This window comes from Populus alba, chromosome 6 (assembly GCF_005239225.2).
Source record: "Populus alba chromosome 6, ASM523922v2, whole genome shotgun sequence".
Lineage (NCBI taxonomy): Eukaryota > Viridiplantae > Streptophyta > Magnoliopsida > Malpighiales > Salicaceae > Populus > Populus alba.
The window spans coordinates 9799702-9821496 of record NC_133289.1 but is presented as its reverse complement, the minus strand read 5'-3'; the positions used below and the strand labels follow the sequence as shown (position 1 = coordinate 9821496).

General features: G+C 29.6%; 2 protein-coding genes across 3 annotated transcripts; both read left to right on the top strand.

Annotated features, from left to right (window-relative positions):
* Nucleotides 1-4672: 4672 nt before the first annotated feature.
* On the top strand, nt 4673-7843 carry LOC118048190 (probable glycosyltransferase At5g03795). 2 transcript variants are annotated; one of them, XM_035057773.2, is made up of 4 exons: nt 4673-5341; nt 5691-5945; nt 6076-6424; nt 6909-7843. In XM_035057773.2, the coding sequence occupies exons 1-4, from the start codon at nt 5253-5255 to the stop codon at nt 7587-7589; spliced, it is 1374 nt and encodes a 457-aa protein (XP_034913664.1). In that variant the 5' UTR covers nt 4673-5252; the 3' UTR covers nt 7590-7843. The 2 variants fall into 2 exon arrangements, with proteins under 2 accessions (XP_034913664.1, XP_034913663.1); XM_035057772.2 differs by having other exon boundaries at nt 4676-5341; nt 5707-5945.
* Nucleotides 7844-13179: 5336 nt separating this feature from the next.
* LOC118048191 (sulfite exporter TauE/SafE family protein 4) lies at nt 13180-16920 on the top strand. Its single transcript, XM_035057775.2, has 12 exons — nt 13180-13587; nt 13674-13833; nt 14449-14649; nt 14764-14825; nt 14913-14961; nt 15086-15141; nt 15230-15316; nt 15396-15446; nt 15568-15807; nt 16029-16122; nt 16266-16406; nt 16527-16920. Exons 1-12 carry the CDS (start codon nt 13429-13431, stop codon nt 16607-16609), a joined length of 1383 nt encoding a protein of 460 aa, XP_034913666.1. The 5' UTR covers nt 13180-13428; the 3' UTR covers nt 16610-16920.
* The last annotated feature ends 4875 nt before the right edge of the window (nt 16921-21795 follow it).

The window sequence follows — 21795 nt, the reverse complement described above, 5'->3', positions numbered from 1 at the left end:
TAATATTTAACAACTCTAATATTTTGAGAATCAGATGATATGCAGATAAATTTATATAATTTCTTAGATCTCTCAATAAAATTTGGGATCATTTTACATTATTTTCCTTTTTTTTAAAAAAAATATTTAAGGGTTAGGAAAATTTAAAAAAATTTCTTTGACCTCAAATTTTTTAAATTATTTTTTTATTTTAATAAGTTCTTATTAGCATATGTGAAAATTCTAAACTCAAATATTAAAAAACAAATTGAGGATGGGGTTTTGATGGATAATATTTACTCAAAACATGACAGCTTGAAGGAATAATTATGTTTAAGGTTATTATTTACATTATATTATTAACAAGACGCATGTGCAAGTTTTGTACTGATTTATTGAATTTCATTTGCATCTCTGCAAGGGATGATGTAAGAACATGTTTTTTTACTTATTTCTTTGGATTTTTTTTTAGGAAATTCTTCATTTATGTAATATAAAAAAAAAATCTTTTTGCACACTCATCTCTTGAGTTGAATTATGATTGATGTAAAAAGATAAAAAAAAAAAATTTAATATGTCTTGGTTGTAATGGGAAGTAGAAAATACACTAGTGAATGATAACAACTAAAATATTTCTTCATATAAATAAACACCATGACAACATTCACAAATAATGATTTTTCTTCTATCAAAACTTTGAATAATAGTTTTAGATTGTTCAATCGATAAAATTAAACTCAAAATCAAACTAGGTTATGTTTATCTTTTTTAATTTAGATTTGTTTTCTCATGTAATATTGTGACTCTAAACAACTACAATCAAGCTTTTTTTGTTGCACGAAACCCATAGACACCAAGAGCAACTATCTTGATGGTAAATAATAACATGAACGATGACTCTTTTTTATTATTGTTGAAATCCAACCATCTCTTTCTTTTCTTTTTAATTAGGGATTTAAAAAGAAATTTCGTTTCAAAATTGAACTTTTCAAAATTTAAAAGGATCTAAATTATATAAATTATATCATCTTTAAAATTGGAGAATCTGAATGTATTTTTTGTGAAATCATTGTACACACACCATTCATTTTTGGCATGCTTTTCATTTTGATATCTCCTTTTCCAATTTCTCCCTTAATTAAAAATTTTAAAGCAAATAGCTTTTAATTAGGATCTCATAAGAAAATGAAAAGATAGATGAGTTATATCATACTTTTTCAGCAGAAAATACCACACCCTATCATTTTACTAAAATCAATTGTTTTTTTTTTTTTTTTCATTTTATGGGTGTTCTCCCATATGAATCATGTTTTAGAAATTGGGACCGCTGTGATTTGGACTTATTAGTGACGACTATATATGGAACAAATCAAATGGTTAGATTTGATTCTTCAAAAGCAAGTTTAGATCGATTTTCAGACCTGATATTATTCAAGCTTAGTTCCGTAGTTTTTTTTGTTCTTGTAAGAATTTTTTGAATTGGTGTTCACGTATGTGGCTGTTGTTAGCTTTGCTTCTAAACTCTGGCACAACTAAGAATCTACTGTCTAGATCCCGTGGACCAGGTGGGTCCGACAAATGAATTCATGGCATCAAAGGCCATCTGTCGTGACAGTGGTGGATAAAGACATCGCATACCATGTAACATCTATATATGAATTGAAATAATATCACCAGATAAAAAAAAATAATATATTAAATTAACTGGATTAATCATTTAAATTCAAGACTATAAACATATCAAATAAAAAAAAATATAAATTTTAATTTTTAATAAATTTATTGTTTAAAGATAAAAATAAAAAAATTTAATATAATAAAAAAAACACAAAAAATAAGCTTCGAAAAAAAATTATAAATTTAATGATATCATAAAAATTTTATCAACAATCTTGTAAGGTTTTTTTAAACTCTAATTATCCTAAAATTTTAACATGAAATATAAAAATAGGTTAAATTTCAATCCAATTCAATAATGAGATTGAAAAATATAATTAATATAGTCAAACTAGATGATGTTTAATATATATATATTATTTAGCCGGAACATTTTAACCAAAAATTTAATTAGAAATTACAAAAACAGATGGAGATTTTTTTGCATAGATGAGGGCTGATTGGGATAGAGTCGATAGACTCTTTCTAGTTGTCAAGTCTTATCATTTCACTTCTTTCATGCGTTGTTGTTTTATTCCTTCCCTGAGTGCTTGTACACGTGTTAATATCGAGTGATTCAAGAAAATTCTTTTTTATTGTTTTTGCTTTCTATTAGAGGCTATTTATATAAAGGATACTGGTGTTGTTTAGGGGGGGGGGGGAAAAAAATGAAGATTACAATCTCTTATAATTAATATTATGATGTCCTCTTGCTATATATAAAAAAGAATAATATTTTATTATTATAAAATATTTACAGCATATATAACTCTTTCCTATATAAATTGTTTTATATATTTAAAAAATATAAATAAAATTAGAATTTATTTGCACTGAACAAAATATTGGAAACATTTTAAATTTGATATAGAGTTCAGAAATAAAATTGCAAGTAACCTATTTGAATAAAAACAAATAAAAAAAAAAAAATCTCAATCCAACTATTTACTTCATAATATCATTTATTTTTTAAAAAAAAAACAGTGTTGTTTGGGCAAAATTATTCACATTATATAATTTCACACCAAACAAATTAATTAATATTTATAATATTTAATTTATGGTAGGAATTAGTTAGATTGATTATCGTGGTTTACTCACCACATCAGGAGAGACGTGTCCAATTTGAAATGCGAACAGGTACAGGTCAGCCACAAATATAACTCCAAACAGTACAGATTCCATTCTGCCTGTCAGGCTTCCACTTGTCGTACAGCTTCTAGCCCGGCACCAATCATCTACGAGCCAATATTTTATTTTTCGATATTTTAATTTGTACTATGATTTTACGTTGGAGCAGTGTATTTATGGACGCCAATAAATCAAATCAAAGGAGAAAGGTTTGCTCCCTGGGGAAAATAATGTCCTTTTGCGGTAATTAATATTGATAGAACCACTACGATAGTTACACGTGTAAACGTAATTTAGGAGGAGTCCGTCTGCTGTGGCAATGAGGTCGCCACTTGCCCAGCCAAATTTAGTTATTCAGAAAATTTGGATAATTTAGCTTAACTAATTAAATTTTAAATTTATTTTAAAAAAATTATTAATTTGAATTTAAGTTTCATAAATTTTAGAATTTTTAAAAACTTATATGATCGTTAACTTTAGAGGCCATAGGATAATTAGTCAAGATACACACAAACTGGATCGGACACTCAAATTAATAAAAAAAAAATAGTTCTATGGAGTTTTAAATAGATTATTTATGGTTGAATTAAAATATATATTTTTTATTTTCTTTCAACCTCTCTTAAGTTACAAATAACAAATCATTACATAAGAAATATACTTACCAAAGGAGATATACATAATTGCATATACATGGTTATAGGAAATACAAGATGGCATACCCGTGCTGCCGCAAGCTTATAAAACAAATGTACTTGATAGTGTTATAATTATAAATCAACATTAGATAAGTAATAAAAACTAAAGTTATGATGGAGCCAATATTCCATGAAGAAAAAAAAAAGTTGTGTTGGTGATAAAAAATTTAGAGACTGAACAAAATGATTTGTAGTAATCCACAATGTTTTGTGAAAATAGATACAGTGCTTTCCCCACATGATTTAGCTTTTCTGTTAATAAAAAAAAAATTACAAAGCTAAATTCATTATCAAGTTAATTAAAAAAAAAGTTAACAAAGATAATTTTGAAAGGAAGAAAACCTATGAGGAAAAACGTTGTAGCAATTGACAATATTTTGTAAGGAAAACTATTGTGCTTTCCCCAATAAAATCAACAAAGACAATTTTAGAAAAAATTATATATAAAAAAACCATTTAGAAAAATATTGTAGCAATCGACAATGTTTTGTAAGGAAACTTACAATGCTTTCCCCATATGATTTAGCATTATTATAATTATAATTCTTAACTAACTCAATATTAAAAAAAATAAAATTGACAGACAATTTGTAAACATTATAGCAATTCACAGTGTTTTGTGATAAAAACTATAGCGCTTCCCCACATAATTTAGCCTTATTTGTAATTACTTGTAATTGTAATTTTCAACCAGCTCAATATTAAAAAATAAAATTAACAAAGATAATTTTATTAAAAAAAAAAAAACATAAAAAACCATGTGGAAAAATTACTGTAGCAATCCATAGTAATTTGCAAGAAAAGCTATAGTGTTTTCCCCACATATTATAACTTTAATTCTTAACCAGCTCAATATTAAAAAATAAAATCAACAAAGATAATTTTTTAAAAAAAATCATTAAAAAAAAAAAAAAACTTGTGGAGAAACACTATAACAATTCATGATGTTTTAAATTTTTTTTTTTTAAATTAAATTTTCAATCAGCTCAATATTAAAAAAATAAAATCTATAAATACAATTTAAAAAAAATAAAATAGAAAAACTATATGGGAAAAACATTGTAGCAATCCGCAATAATTTCAAGAATAAAATTACAAAGATAAATTTTTAACTAGTTTAATATTAAAAAAGTTAAATTAAGAAAGATAATTTAAAAAAATATATATTTTAAAAAAAATAACTGTAACAATTCACAATAATACATGAGAAAAGCTACATGTTTCATCACTTTCCCAAATGTTTTAGCTTTAGCTTGATGTATAATAGTTATGCACACCGTTAAAAGAGAATCGGCGATCAGGTCGGTGTAGAAGGAAAGGGGTAAAATCGGAATAAGAAGAAATTGCATGAGAAACACGCAGGTAAAGAGGGTGCATAAGATGACGCTTGGCTTGGAGGAGCAACCACTGCAAATGTTCAACTCTTTCTGCTGAAAAGAAATGAGAATCCTACGGAAATAGAAAAAAGAGAGAGTGGGAGTTTTGATTTAGTGGCACAAGCAAATCCATAACAGGTCTATGCATAGCTAGCTTAGCTAAGAGAAAACAAACTCCACGAGAATATGAAGTAGGAATCTGATTGCAAAAAAAAGCTTGCATGTAGGTTTTCTTCGATGAAGCTCATGGTGTTAATGGTTCCATTGATACTGGTTTCTGGGTTTGTTGTCATTTTTGGTCTAAGATCTACTACGACTTCCAGCTGGGATTTTATAGCAAGACAACCGGCCTGGCTATGGTGGGGACATATTGGTAATTCTTCTTTAAACGGTGCTAGTAGTGTCAAGGTACATGCAAAAGAGAGTGATGAGTCTCCGCCTCTTATTAACGGCTTTTCTCCTCCACCGCAAGCTGTTGAGGCTTTACCATTTGAAGACCCTGTAAGTCTTTTAACTCCTGTCTTATTAATTACCTCCTCTGTCTTTTTTCTGTGGTAGACTATATATCTGGATCAATGATTCATCTATATATATATAAAAAAAGACTTCGATCTTGATCAATGTCTGAAGATTTCGCTGTTTCAGTTAGCATTTAGCGGTTTTCTGTCTGTTGAATATACATTAACTTGTAGTGCTGTCACTGTGACAGTTTTGAAAGATCTAAGAGTATAGTGCTTTCTTCTCAAAAAATAAATTATACACATCTTTCAATTTCGACTCAACAAAACTTTCTGGTTTGTGATTTTTTATTTTTAATAATTTGGGGCTCTAGGTGATTGAATAATTTTAGGTTTACTGGTGTGCAGAATGTTTTGAAACGAGATGTTTCAGAAACTTCAGGGCCCATTGCTGCCCCAGCAAACGAAGCTCTTGATCTTGCCACTAAAACTAGACATAAAACCGAGCACACCAGTCTAGAGAAACTCGAAGCAGGCCTTCAAAAAGCTCGAGTTGCATTAAAAGAGGCTAAAAATGGAAAGCAGGCAGATGACCCTGATTATGCTCCGGCAGGCCCCATGTACTGGAATGCCAAAGTCTTTCACAGGTTTGTTAAATTATTCTTTACTGCAGTCCATATTCCTGTTTATTAACAGTCATTTGGACCAGATATTATGCTGGCTGCTTAGCTTACCACATTATAAATATATATTAAGGAATTGCCTTTTTCATAACAGGAGTTATTTGGAAATGGAAAAACAGTTTAAGGTCTTCGTGTATGGAGAGGGGGAGCCCCCTGTATTTCATAATGGTCCTTGCCGGAGCATATACTCCATGGAAGGAAATTTTATTCACAGGATGGAGATTGACGGCCATTTCCGTACCAAGGATCCTGACAAAGCACATGTTTATTTCCTCCCCTTCAGCGTAGCTATGATGGTTCGATTTATCTACGAGCGGGAATCACGGGATTTTGGTCCGATAAGGAGGACTGTTTCAGACTACATCAATCTAATCAGTGGAAAATATCCATTTTGGAATCGAAGCCATGGTGCCGATCATTTCATGCTTGCTTGCCATGATTGGGTACGCATGCCTTGCATCTTAGTTGTCTCAAGAACATTTGATGAAATACATGTAATCTAGTCATTTCCACGATGAAAGAAGTGGCTAAGATATAAATTACAATCTTTTCAAAATAAAGACAAAAATTTCAAAAAGTTATGGATATAATATGACGGTAAAAAAATAGTAACTATGGAAAGTTATTATAAGATGACCTTTAAATTAAAGGAGAGTATTGAAATTAATTTGAAGTTTTTATTTAAAATATCTTTTAATTCTTTTTAAGTGCCTTCTAGATTTATATATAAATATTAAAGAATATTTATTTTTTAAACTAGTATTAATATACGTGTTCAGAGAATACTATAGGTTTAAATCCAAGTTGATTAGAACTTCTTCTCTTAAAAAGATTATTTATATAAACACACACGAACGAGTTTGTTTTTCACCATGCTAGCTTTATATTTATAACAATTATATACGTAATTTGTATTTGTTTTCACAGGGGCCAGAAGCTTCATTTTCCGTTCCTCATCTAGGCAAAATCTCAATTCGCGCACTATGCAATGCCAACACGTCAGAAAAATTCAATCCCATCAAAGATGTATCCTTGCCGGAGATCAATCTCCGAACCGGTTCAATAAAGGGCTTCGTTGGTGGACTATCTCCATCAAAACGCTCCGTCTTAGCTTTCTTTGCCGGAAGGCTTCATGGTCCTATCAGACCTGTAGTTCTTGAGCACTGGGAAAATAAGGATGATGATATCAAGGTGCATCAGCAACTCCCAAAAGGGATATCTTACTATGAAATGATGAGGGGAAGCAAGTTTTGCCTTTGTCCAAGTGGTTATGAAGTTGCAAGTCCTAGAATTGTCGAGGCGATTTACGCAGGGTGCGTTCCGGTGCTGATTTCAGATCATTACGTGCCACCTTTTAGTGATGTCTTGAATTGGAAGTCATTCTCTGTTGAGGTTCCGGTGAGTGATATCCCCAGCTTGAAGAAGATATTGACAAGTATATCTCCAAGGCAGTACATAAGAATGCACAGAAGAGTGCTGCAAGTGAGGAGGCACTTCGAGGTTAATTCTCCTCCAAAGCGGTTTGATGTCTTCCACATGATTCTTCATTCTATTTGGCTTCGTAGATTAAATGTTGGAATTCATGATGATCATTTTTCCAGTAATTAATCAGATTCCTAAGGAGTTGTGTAATTATGTTAAGGATACTCTTAATCAGGTGGCTAAGTCCTGGTATATCTTCTATAGTTTTTTGAGGGTTTGGTGAGTACTAATTTACTTAGGATTAGGAACTTTTCCACGTTCATCAAGATTGTTTTAGCTTTCTGGTGCGTAGAGCTAAGATAAATTTTATCCTATAAATATCTGTTAGTTACGAACATTCAAAGTGTATATATATACTCGAAACCAATATTTCTTTGTTAGAGTTTGACAAACGCTACCTAGAGCTTGAGCTTATAAGTTCCTTTCTTGTTGTGAAAGCTCTTGTACTCAAAAGGGAAAGTCGTCTCCTTTTCCAAGGCCAGAAATTCAATGATTATCCTGTAATTTATGATTACATGCAGGTTTTCATCACTTTCTTTCGAGGTAGAATCAGCACTTTTAACATTTTTTAGAGGTTTAATGACGATTTAATTTCCCCACTGAACTATAGAAAATCTGGCACATTGAAACCTGAATTATTAACTAAAAAATTATATTTTGGACAATTTGATTATGAGATTAGTACCGAATAAACCAATCCACTCGTTTTTTTATATATTTTCCATTGAATTTTTTAAAAATAATAATGAAAATTTAATACATTTTTAAAATAATTTCAGGTTTTTCTCAGACAGAATTTTTATTTAATTTTATGAACAATATAAGTTGGAATTATCTCAATTTTTTAGAAAGATTCTCCTTGGAGTTTACATGAATTCATATAGGTAATTTTTTAATTGACTTATTTTAAGTTTGGTGAGGTGTTAATTATGTAATATTTAACAACACTAATATTTTGAGAATCAGATGATATGCAGATAAATTTATATAATTTCTTCGATCTCTCAATAAAATTTGGGATCATTTTACATTATTTTCTATTTTTAAAATTTTGAAAATATTTAATGGTTAGGAAAATTTTAAAAATTTTCTTTGACCTCAAATTTTTTAAATTATTTTTTGAATTAGATTTTAATTAGTTCTTATTAGCATATGTGAAAATTCTAAACTCCAATATTAAAAAACAAATTGAGGATGGGGTTTTGATGGTTAATATTTACTCAAAACATGACAGCTTGAAGGAATAATTATGTTTAAGGTGATTGTTTACATTATATTATTAACAAGACGCATGTGTAAGGTTTATACTGATTTATTGAACTTCATTTGCATCTTTGCAAGGGATGATGTAAGAACATGTTTTTTTACTTATTTCTTTGGATATTTTTACTAGCTTTTTCTGGGAAATTCTTCATTTGTGTAATATAAAAAAGAAATCTTTTTGCACTCTCATCTCGAGTTAAATTATGATTGATGTAAAAAAGAAGAAGAAGAAGTTTAATCTCTCTTGGTTGTATTTTGATTTAAAGGGATGTAGAAAATAGACTCCGTACATGATAACAACTAAAACAATTCTTCATGCTAAAAAACACCTTGACAATATTCACAGGTAACGTTTTTTCTTCTATCAAAACTTTGAACATTGATTTTGTGCTATATAATTGATAAAATTAAACTGAAGATTAAATTAGGTTAAATTTATCTTTCTTGATATAAATTTGTTTTTCTAAGTAATATTATGATTAAAAACAACCAACATCAAACTTTTTTCATTACATGAAATCCATAAACACTAGAAACAACTATTATAGTGGTAAACAAATAATGTAAATGATGACTTTCTCTGTAATTGTTGAACTCCAATCATCTCTCTCTCTTTCTAATTAGGGACTTAAAAAGAAATTATGTTTCAAAATTAAATTTTTCATAATTTAAAGGGATCTAAATTATATAAATTATATTATTTTTAAAGTTGGAGGACCTAAGTGTATTTTTTATGAAAAACATATACATGACACACCATTTATTTTTTACATCCTTTTCATTTCGGTCTTTCTTCTTCTAATTTCACCCTTATTTTAGAAATCAAAGGCAAATGATCTTCCATTAGAATCAAATCACCCAAAATAAAAGTTTGGAGACAAAAATAAAAATGAATAGCAAGTCCACAATAATTTGAAGTGTGTGAACAATGTTTTTCCTACAATAAAAAGGTCACCCAACTAAAAACATGTAATAATTAGCAACTAACTAATCTATTGCAAATAAAACTAAAATCCGTTGCTAAAAATATTGAGCAATGGAATAAGCAACGACAAATAATGCATAGAGATCTGTCGTTGTTGATTTTTCAGCAACGAATTTATTTGTTTCTGATTTCTCAACAATGAAAATTTTGATGCTTACAATCAGTAACGAATAATCCAATGCTCACAAACCAACAACGAAAAACCCGTTGCTAGTTTTGTAAATCAGTAATGGATTTTTCGTTGTTGATTGATGGATTATTTACAATTAGCAACGGAAAATCAGTTGCTGACTATATTATTTTTATTAAATTTATTTATTTATTTTTATCAAAATAACTTTTAATTTTTTTAATTAATTATTTATGGATATTTTGAAAGTTGTAGAATATATATAAACAACATAAATTAATATTAAAAATGACTTTATCACCAATAAAAAATGGAATAAAATTAATATTCATAGTATAAAAATTTAGTTAAACTTGCATTAATGCAAATAAGTCGAAATACAGTAAAAAAAAAAAAACAATCAAAAGATACAATCACGGTGCTTGTTGTGGAGACAAACCATGATATTGTGGATCAACATAAGATGAATCAGGATATAGTGGTCGAGGTGTAGGTCGATAAATTGATGGAGATGTGAGACCCATAGGTGTTGGCATTGATGGGACCATAGGTGCTAGCATACCTTGGGCTAATATTTAATGTCTCACTATGGTATCCAAGATTGTTCATAAAATATTCTTTCATGGAATCCATCTGCCATTTCATTTCAAAAATAAATCATCTTTTTTTTTTATTTCCTCTTCTTTATTTTTTATCTACTTTTACAATGCTCAATAAAATGAACTAGGATATTATAATTGCAACAAGCGGGAATATGATTAATTATACACGTTGTTACTTTTAATAAACTAGTGTTTTGCTGATTAATTAATTACTATGCATAAAGATATCACTCACAAAGTCACATCTAATGCAATCATTTTTATATTAATCTTGATTAATTTATAAGCTGGTTTTATAAAAACATCTTATCCTTATTAAAAAAAAAAAAAAAAAGGTATTTGGGATGGAATATGTCGACAATCATTCACGTAATCTTTCTTTAGTTCAACTGCAGTCAAATGTCTAATAAAACGTTCACTTTTTTCTTTAACAACATCTGATAAAAAAAGATCTCATAAGAAAATGAAAAGATAAAAGAGTTATATCATACTTTTTCAGCAGAAAATACCACACCCTATCATTTTACTAAAATGCTCATATATATATAGATGATAGTTTCATTTATAGAACACCATTAAAATTAATTTTATTTTTTTTTCATTTTATGGGTGTTCAAATAAATTGATCAGAAACTCGGAGGATATATACATAGCACCTAGCTAATTTTGGTTAACAGCTTGTGAGGGAGACTGGAAGATAAAGAGATGTTTGTATTCTCCCACATGAATAGTCTTGGAAATTGGGACCACTGTGATTTGGACATATTAGTGACAACTATACAACATGGTTAGATTTGTTCTTACAAAGCAAGTTGAGATCGATTTTGAGACCTGACATTATTCAAGCTTAATTCCGTGGTCTTTTTTTCTAGTTGGAATTTATTGAACTGGTGTTCATGTTTGTGGCTGTTGTTAGCTTTCCGGCACAACTAAGAATCGACTGTTTAGATCGGGTGGACAAGGTGGGTCCGACCAATGAGTTCATGTCATCAAAGGCCATCTGTCGTGACAGTGGTGGATAAGACATCGCATACCATGTAACATCTATTTATATACATAAAGATAAAATTGAGAAGGTGAATTGACTTGATTTGATAAGTTTAAAAATAATTTAAATTATTAAAAAAATTATAATTTGATTTAAAAAAAATTAAAAAATATATTATTTTTAAAAATATTAAAACGATAATATATTAAATCAACATGGATTAATTTTTTAAATTTGTGATAATTATGAGAACATAATAATACCAAATAAAATAAATTATGAAACTCAATTCTCAATAGATATATTATTGAAAGATAAAATTAAAAAAAAAATTAATTTAATAAAAAGAAGACAAAAAAATAATCTTTTAAAATAAAATTATAAATTTGAATGAAATTATAAAAAATATCATTGATAATTTTATAAGGTTTTTTTAAAATTTTGATTGTTTTAAAATTTTAACATGAGATATAGCAATAACTCAAGAAACTTCTCATAAATTTGCATACAATAATAAGATAGAAAAAATATAATTTAGATATTTTCTAAAAAATAAAAAAATAAATTATTTAGCGGGAACATTTTAGCCAAAATTTTAGAAATTACAAAAACAGATGGGGATTTTTTTGAATAGATGAGGGCTGATTGGGATAGAGTCTTTCGAGTTGTCAAGTCTTATCATTTAACTTCTTCATGCGTTGTTGTTTTATGCCTTCCCTGAGTGCTTCTACACGTGTTAATATCTAGTGATTCAAGAAAATTCTTTTTTATTCTTTTTTGCTTTCTATTAGAGGCTATTTATATAAAAGGATATTGGTGTTGTTTAGGGGGGGGAAATGAAGATTGCAATCTCTTATAATTAATATTATGATGTCATGTAGCTATATGTAAAAAAAGAATAATCTTTTATTATTATAAAATATTTACAGCATATATAACTCTTTCCAATATAAATTGTTTTATCTATTTAAAAAGTATAAATAAAATTAGAATTTATTTGCACCAAACAAAATATTGGACCATTTTAAATTTGATATAAAGTTGCAAGTAAGCATAGCTAGTGAGATTTGAATAAAAACAAATAAAAGACGAACAAAATCTCAATCCAACGACTTACTTCATAATATCGTTTATTTAAAAGAAAAAAACAGTATTGTTTGGGAAAAATTATTCACATTATATAATTTCACACCAAACAAATTAATTAATCTTTATAGTATTTAATATACGGTAGGAATTAGTTTGATTGATAATCGTGGTCTACTTTTCACAGCAGGAGAGACGTGTCCAATTTGAAATGAACAGATACAGGTCAGGTCCAAGGCCACATATATAACTCCAAACAGCATGGATTCCATTCCACCTGTCAGGCTTCCACTTGTCGTACAGCTTCTAGCCCGGCACCAATCATCCACGCGCCTCTCATCGGATCGGAAGCAATATTTTATTTTTCGATATTTTAATTTGTATTATGATTTTACTGTTGGAGCAGCGTATTTATGGACGCCAATAAATAAAATCAAATCAAAGGAGAAAGGTTTGTTCCCTGGGGAAAATAATGTCCTTTTCCGGTAATTAATATTGATAGAACCACTAGGATAGTTACACGTGTAACGTAATTTAGGAGGAGCCGTCTGTTGTGGCATTGAGGTCGCCACTTGCCCAGCTAATGTATAATTTATCTCCTAATACGACGAGATTCTCGTCATCTCCTCTTAATGATTGTTCAGTCCAAACTCTCTCTCTCTCTCTCTGACGTTTATTTGCCCAAGTTTTATAAATCATTCCTTTCTTCTCTCCTCTCCTTTATATCCATTCATTCCTTCCTTCCTTCGCTATCTCCTTGCGCAGGAAATTATCGAGCGACGCTAGCCGCAGCCATTCATCTGGGAGGAGGTGCTCTTGTATCCTTCAACCAAGGACTACAAACAGCTTCTTCTTCTTTCTTAATTCTCTGCGAGCAGGTGTATTCAAGACTGTATATATATTATACATAAATGGCCACTAGAGGATTGGTGCTTTATCTGCTATCAGGTTTCTCTGTGGCTATCCTTTCTGTGTTCTTCCTCTCCCATCCAAATGAGAAAGCCTCACCGAATCCTAATTCTGATATCCTCGCCTCCCCCTACCTAACCACCACAGACAAAGTTTGGCCTGTGAGTCTCTCTGAGTTGATTGTATTGAATCTTGATGGCATAGGGCTGTTTGGTTTTGTTTTCTTAATTGATAATCTCTTGTGCAGAAATTAGAGTTTAGTTGGAGAACAGTGCTGGCCACAGTGATCGGACTTCTAGGATCGGCGTGCGGTACGGTTGGTGGAGTTGGAGGGGGTGGCATTTTCGTCCCCATGCTTACTTTGATTGTTGGATTTGATACCAAGTCTGCTGCTGCTCTTTCTAAATGTATGTACATACTTCCTCAATTTACATGCTTCATATATATGTATACTTCTTCTTCTTCTTCTTCTTACATCTTCAATTTTATTTTATTTTATAATAAAAAAAATTGATTTTCATTCTTCTTTTGTGTTGTGTGTGTGTGTGTGTGTGTGTGTGGCAATAGCATCTATATGAATGGTTTTCTCTAATATATGATAGAGTAATGTGTGGTAACAGTATTAAATTAAGAAATTCGCCTTTCGATAGGTGAAAAGGAGATCTCTAAAGTTTAAGAGTGAGTTTTTTTTTCTTCTTGTAGTATAAAATTTGACGTCGACCCTCTATCACTATGGTAGTATTAGTTGCGGCTACTTTAAAAGCTTTTTTAATCTGTAAATATATTAAAGTAATATTTTTTTTATTTTCTTAAAAGCATAAAAAATGAAAACAAATCATATTTTTTTAAAAAATACGGCCACGACGCAATACCAAAGTGAGCTTATGCGCTCTATGAGAATATGTTTTGAATTGACATAGAAAGTGTCGCACTATGTGGAAAAAGATGAAGTAGCTTTTGAGTTCCTTTTTGTCTTTAATCTTATGTTGAAAAAATAAAAATGGTTTGTGGAATTGGTGCAGGTATGATCATGGGGGCATCAGCATCATCTGTTTGGTACAATCTAAGAGTGCCCCACCCAACAAGAGAAGTGCCCATCATAGACTATGACTTGGCTCTCCTCTTCCAGCCCATGCTTTTGCTTGGCATCACCCTTGGTGTTTCCTTGAGTGTTGTTTTTCCTTACTGGTTAATAACTGTCCTCATCATCATACTCTTCATAGGTATACTCTTGTGACCTTTTTCTTTGTAATGAATCACACTTAATCTCATTGTTTCTATGCATGTTGATACTGATTTCTCTTCCATTGTTTTGATTCGTTTCTTTTTATGGCCAGGGACCTCTTCTAGGTCTTTCTTCAAGGGAATTGAAATGTGGAAGGAAGAGACAATTTTGAAGGTACAATTTACAGAGTTTCTTTTATCAAGATGTATAATTCGAGGCATTTCCTTTATTGTTATCAAGTAATGTTCAGAATTTTTGCAGAAAGAAATGGTCCAGCAACAAGAAACTATAGTTAACTCCCGTGGCGAACGTAAGACTAACACTGATCGATTCTCTTTTTTATCTGCCCATAAATTTTGCAAATCATTACATTCTGCTGCATATATGCCTGTTAGTTTTGAAAATTGATTTCTTGTAATTTATTTGGCATGCAGTTCTGATTGATACAGAGTATGAGCCACTGATCCCTAGAGAAGAGAAATCAAAAATGGTATACAAATTCCACATTCATATAATCTTGTGCAGTTACCACCCTCTAACTAAACAGTCTCTGAATCCACTTTGTCTTAATCTTGTAGCAAATATTGTGCTTCAACCTGAAATGGAAAAGGCTTTTGATTCTGTTCCTTGTTTGGACTTCTTTCCTCCTTCTTCAAGTTATCAAGGCAAGCCTACTCTCCCCCCCTCTCTGTCCCGAATATCTTCATATATTTTCATGTTCTTATATTGTCATTGATTTTGCAGAATGATGTAGCTGTTTGCAGTACATGGTACTGGGTCCTCTTCTGCCTACAGGTATTCATAACAAGCAACAATATTGCTCTTTACATGTATTCTTGTGGCTTCTTTTCTTTCATCGATCATTGGTAGGTTTTACTCGTGATGGTCCTAATGGGTGCGTTCTGTTCTCCTGTAGTTTCCTATAGCATTAGTGGTATTCGGATATGAAGCAGTCAAATTATACAGAGAAAACCAGAAGAGGATTAGCACAGGAAACACAGAAACAATTTGTGAGGCTTCTATTGAATGGACTCCCATGCACATTTTATTCTGCGCACTCTGTGGCATCATAGGAGGCACCGTCGGGGGTCTTCTTGGATCAGGCGGTGGATTCGTTCTGGGACCTCTGCTCCTCGAGATCGGTGTCAGCCCTCATGTATGATGATTTTTTCTTCTCTTTTTTTTTAATATCTATTACTTGTTAGTTTTAACAAGCAGCCATGCATGATCTCTCTTTCAAGTTGCCCACGCAACCAAGAATTCTTGAGCTTCATATACTCTTCATACTCTCTTTCAAGTTACTTTCTGCAAAAGACCATGCTTCTTTCTTAAGAAATTTGAGCACTGAAGGAATAATCCCGTTGTTGCATTTAACAGGTTGCCAGTGCAACAAGTACATTCGTTATGATGTTCTCATCATCCCTGTCTGTGGTGGAGTTTTATCTCCTTAAGAGGTTCCCAATACCTTTCGGTACCTAGCCACCATTCTTAATCTCCCCTCCTTCAACTTTATCAGATACAGTTTAGTGCGCAGACTGTGTTCTGTGCTCCACATACTGATTTATTATTTCATATCTCACTACGTACTGATCTATGTATAATTTGTTGTTGCAGCATTGTATCTCATGGGAGTGTCTGTTTTGGCTGGCTTCTGGGGACAGTTTTTTGTAAGAAAACTCGTTAAAATTCTGGGAAGAGCTTCGCTCATTGTATTCATCCTCTCTGGTGTCATCTTCGTTAGTGCTCTTACAATGGGTAAGAACCACAAAGGACTCCTGTTTCTATACCATCTTTTTTACGAGTCGCCTTGACTACAACTACAAGGCTAATAATTCATCAGCAACATTGTAGTTAACTTGATCAAATCTTTCGCAGGAGGTGTTGGTATTGGCACGAGCATAACGATGATACGGAATCATGAGTTCATGGGATTCTTGGAGTTTTGCAGCAGTCAATGATCGTTGGCAATGCTAGCATGCATTGAGTGCTAGAAATGCATTTAGAATATTGATAGGGAAAAAAAAACGTGGGGGATTGTTGGTCAACACCTAGTTGACCGATCGGTCCATTTGAGAAATAAAAGTGTGCTTAAATTTGTTGACTGCTAGCTGGGATTTGAGTGTTAGCTTCTGGCTAACACCACCATATCCCATTGCCGGTGTACAATCATGTGTTTTTTTTTAGGGTTAGCTACGGGCTAACTCATGCTTTCCGCAATTGTCAATGCCATTGAATTTTTACAATTAAAGCCCTTTATTTATTTTATTTATTTCTCATTTCCTTTCAACTTGTCGGGATTTAAAAAATGGGGGTTTAATTATTCCTTATTGACTCTAGTAATAATAGAGACGGATTAATTAATATATTGGGTTCAAGTCCTAGACAGGAATTCAGTATTGGTAAAGTTAAGCTAGCTTATACTCTTGTTTCCAATGATATTCATAGATTAAAAATGGTGCACAAAGGGCTCTTTTCAACAACTTTTTAATGAAGAGAAGATCTTAGATATTGCAGGTCAGATTTTTTTTTTTTTTTTTTTATGAATGACTTGATATAATTAAAGACAACTTGGATGGTCAGCAAAAATATAATTTGACTTGTAAAAAATCAAAACATCTTTAAAAAAACAATATTGCAACAACAATATATTGAATTGAATCAGACTAGCTCGAGTTAATATGTTAAAACCATGACTTGAATCATGAACTTCATATAAAAAATATCAAAAAAAATTATAAAGCTTAATTTTCAATCAATCCAATATTAAAAGAATGGAATTGAAAAAAAAATTAAAAATTAAATAAATAATTGACTTCTATTTAACCTGTTAAGCTCATGACTCATGTCATAAGATAAGAATAACCTTATAAAAAGTAAACAAAAAAATAATAACATGAGTCAACCCGGGTTAATTTGTCATACCCATGACTCGGGTCATGGGACTATCATGATAACGCCATAAAAAAACAAATCAAAATAAATTATGAAACTCAATTTTCAATAAACCTATTGTTGAAGGCTGAAATTGAAAAAAAAAAAACAATCTATAAACAGGACATAATAAAATGACCTAAGTATATTTGGGTTAACTCGCAAAACACGTAACCTAAGTCATAAGATTAAGATGATCTCATAAAAAGCAAACTAAAATAAATCATGAATTCTAATTCATAATCAACTCCTTACTAAATAATGAAATTGAAAAAATATAAACTAAAAAGATTTAAAAAAAAAAACTCAATTCAACTAGGTTAGCCGTCAAACTCACGACCTGTAATAAAATGAGATAACTTCATAGAAAACAACTTAAAATAAATTATGAAGTTTAATTCTCAATCAATCAATTCACTATTGATAGATAAAATTGAAAAATAATTAATTAAAACAAATCAAGTCAACCAATTTAACCTACCAAACACATAATATGAGTTAACATGTATAAATTAAATTAAAATAAATGATGAACTTCAATCTTCAATAAATTAAATATTAAAAAAATTAAAATAAATAGTCTTCAATGAGGCTGGGGAAAGGGAAGGCCTCAATTAGTTTACGGTATATACTAATATAATATAATAGTTAAAGACGAGATGAGTAGGTGAAGATTATGAAGAGAAGTAGGGAGTGCAAGATAGAGGCACGTGGCTACAGTACAGCCTGGCAATAATTGCATCCAGCCAATGGTGACCAGCGAGGAAAATATATCAAAAATCTCATGTCAGGCCTGAAAAAGCTTGGCCAATCGTCGCAGTTTGCATGTTGCCATGTTGGAGATCAGAGAGAGAGAGGACAATAAAACGGTGGCCGTATGTAATAGAAAACGACATCATGAGAGATGCAATCCACGTGATGTCATGTGACTTTCAATGTGATTTCCTTCTCTTGTGTTTATGTTATTAAATTGAATGAATCTGATAACTCTTGCTTTTCTATCAGTATCCTTTTTCAGCAAAATGTTTGTTCTCATCTTTAAAATAAATGTATATAAAGTATTTATATATTAAAAAAAAATTATTCATTTTCAGCATAATTTTTAGTCAATTATTTAGAAGTACATAAAAATCAATTTAAAAAATAAACTATAATCCAAAAAAACAGAAAAATCACACTGGAAACTAGATCTTATTTATTTTTATGTTTCAAAAATATTTTTGAAAAAATTTAAAATTTTTTATATTTTTTTTATTAAAAATTAATATTTTTTTGTGTTTTTAAATTATTTTAATGTATTGATGTAAAAAATAATTTTTAAAAAATAAAAAATTATTATTTTAATATATTTCTATATAAAAATCAATTTAAAAAAAATCACAGCACATCGCCTAAGAGCATCTCCAATGCAAAAAGCTAAATTGAGAAGCTAAATTGATAAAATGGCTTTTTGAATAGTATAAATATAGTTTTTTTGATTATATGCATTCCAATGGTAAAAAGCTATTTAGAAAAGCTATTTATATTTTAATATATTTCATGTTAAATTCATTTTTATATAATTATGTAACTAATTTAGATATTTTATATATAATATAATTATGATGTTATTAAATATATAATTAATATGAGTAATTTATAAAAATAATATAAATTTATGAAATAATATGAAAGTTAAAAGATATAATTTAAAATTAAACTTAAAATTTATTTATATGAATATTTTTAATTTTTAATTTATATTTTACTGTTAAAAATTTAATTTTTTAAAAGTAAATTTAAATTCAAACTTTAAAAAACCATCAATATTTTCAATTTTGATTTTCAATTTTTTTTTTAAATTCATGCTTTGAAAAAATTTAAAACAAAAACAAGTTTCTTTCCTTACTTTAAAAAAAAAAATACTTATTTTTTTTTTGCTATCTCTACAGTAACATGTAGAAATAGCTCTTCTCAAATTAAATAGCTATTTTGACTTTTTTATTGGCTTCTGCATTAAATACCTAATTAAAGAAATAAAAATTAAAAAAATATTTTTTAATTTTGCCTTTTCATTTTCTCTCCGGTTGGAGATGCCCTACCAAGCTCTCAGGAGAACGTACCTAGGAACTTTTCTGTCCAGTGCAGTCATCTATTCTGGCTAAGTTTGTCGTGTTGCCATTTCGTACATATCCATTTTCGTAATAATATTAATTTTGGTGTTTGTGTCTTTTTAAAAATGTTATTTAAGTTTCTATACTTTGACTTTCTTATTTGATTTTCTTTATTTAAAAAATATATTAATCAATTATATATGTTTGCCTTCTTAAGAACATTATATAGACCACTACGGCATTAAAGATATTTTTGAAATACATGTACTTGATTGATCAAACATTAAAAAAAAAAAAAAAAACTCAATTAAAAAAATAATAAGTACGTCCACAACAAATCTAATATATATATGAAATTAAGTGTATTTTTTTTAATAAAAATATAGGTTTTATTATTCACAATCATATTAGGCATTGTTGTCCGAGGTCCCACCTCCTAATAGAAATATAAATCTAAATATTATTTCTCAACTAATTTTAACTTTATTCATTAAAAAAAAATGAGACTGAAATGTAAAGATTGTTGCGTGTAAGTTAATCCAAGACTCCCTCGAGATTACTAAGCACAGGAAGAGTGGTCAACTTGGACACGTGAATTTTATAGATTTGTATGTAATTATTGCCAGCTGTCTCTAATATCTAGAGGCGGGATGCGATTTAATTTCAGATTCATTGACGATTTTTTTATATCTTCAATTATTAATAACTCGTGCTGGCTGCAAGCATGTTTTGATTTCTAGAGACCACTTGTAGCAACTCATGATGCTAAGTCTATTTTGTCGTGTGGCTCCAATCCAAACCTACACGGGCACCCGTCTTAATTATTGATATTGAGGAGAAATTGCATCGACCATCCTGTATTTTTTTGTTTTATATTTACCTTTTGTTTTTTAAGAAATTACGGTTTATATCGTGAACTAAACAATGTAATAGTTTAGGATATAAAATGTTAGCAAATTTTAGAATGTAAAATGTAATTCTTGATAAAATGTAAACATAAGTAAATTATAGGATGGTCAAAGAATTTTTTTTCTAATCTTAATGGTCAAAACCAATTTATTTTAAAAAACAAAACTAATTTCTAATGATGAATTTGAAAAAAAAAAAAAAAATAAAGGATATCAACTCTTGTTAACTTTTTAAAACTCATAATCCAAATTATTAGATCATAAACATCATACATGAAAAAACTGTAGAGTCTAATTCTCAACAAATCAAATGTTAAATGATGAAATTAAAAAAAATCACATAAAAAGATCTAAAATAAATAAATAAATATAAATATATTTTAAAAGAATGAAGAATAAAAATCAAAATAAAAAATAAATCAAATAGCAACTATAAATCTTTTATTGGAGGATGGAATTGAAAAAAAAAAAAAACCTTAATAAAAGGATGAAAAAGTTATAAGAATGAGGATCAAATTGAAAAATATAATATACTATAAATTTAGATTGAAATGATAAAATTAAAAATCAATAAAAATTTTTACAAAAAAACCAAAAAATAAATAAAAATCAAAAGAATAAGAATCAAATTAAAAAAAAATTATAATAAATTGGGATTGAATCATGAAATTAAAAAAAAAAAAAATTTTTTTAAAAAAAAGTTAAGAATAAAAATTAAAAAAAAAAGTTATAAAATTGAAATAAAAAAGAACCAAACTATAATTTTCAAAGAAAAAAGAAATCACTAGCAACAAATTACACAACCAATCAACCAATATCAAGACACACGGTACCAACAAGAGAACACCAGAGGTGCTTGATACATGGATTTTACTTGCTTGTTAAATGCTTGGAGAAAGCATGGTCTTTGAAATGGCATGGTCTGTGCTTGCTTTTATGGTTTGTAATTGCTGATGTTTCGTGCCCTGCTAGTCATGGAGTGAGCCATGCATGATCACTCTTGGCAAGGATTGTGTTAATTTAATTAAGTCTATACTGATTTGTTTTCGCTTTTCATAATAATATGCTTGGAACTCTTGTTAAAGAAGTGTGAATCTACGTAAGTTTTATTGCTTATCTGCAGAAATACTGACAAGAATCCATTTTTAATGCATATTTATTCTACAGCTCCATCTTTACTTGATGTAAATCAGACGCATCTTCTAGCACCTT

Bases quoted from the DNA above. Each gene is read 5' to 3' on its own strand.
- LOC118048190 (XM_035057772.2), top strand. From the start codon at position 5,078: ATGAAGCTCATGGTGTTAATGGTTCCATTGATACTGGTTTCTGGGTTT. The intron at 5,342-5,706 runs GTAAGTCTTTTA...ACTGGTGTGCAG, and splicing joins CTTTACCATTTGAAGACCCT to AATGTTTTGAAACGAGATGT. The intron at 5,946-6,075 runs GTTTGTTAAATT...TTTTCATAACAG, and splicing joins AATGCCAAAGTCTTTCACAG to GAGTTATTTGGAAATGGAAA.
- LOC118048191 (XM_035057775.2), top strand. From the start codon at position 13,429: ATGGCCACTAGAGGATTGGTGCTTTATCTGCTATCAGGTTTCTCTGTG. The intron at 15,142-15,229 runs GTATACAAATTC...TTAATCTTGTAG, and splicing joins GAGAAGAGAAATCAAAAATG to CAAATATTGTGCTTCAACCT. The intron at 15,808-16,028 runs GTATGATGATTT...TGCATTTAACAG, and splicing joins AGATCGGTGTCAGCCCTCAT to GTTGCCAGTGCAACAAGTAC.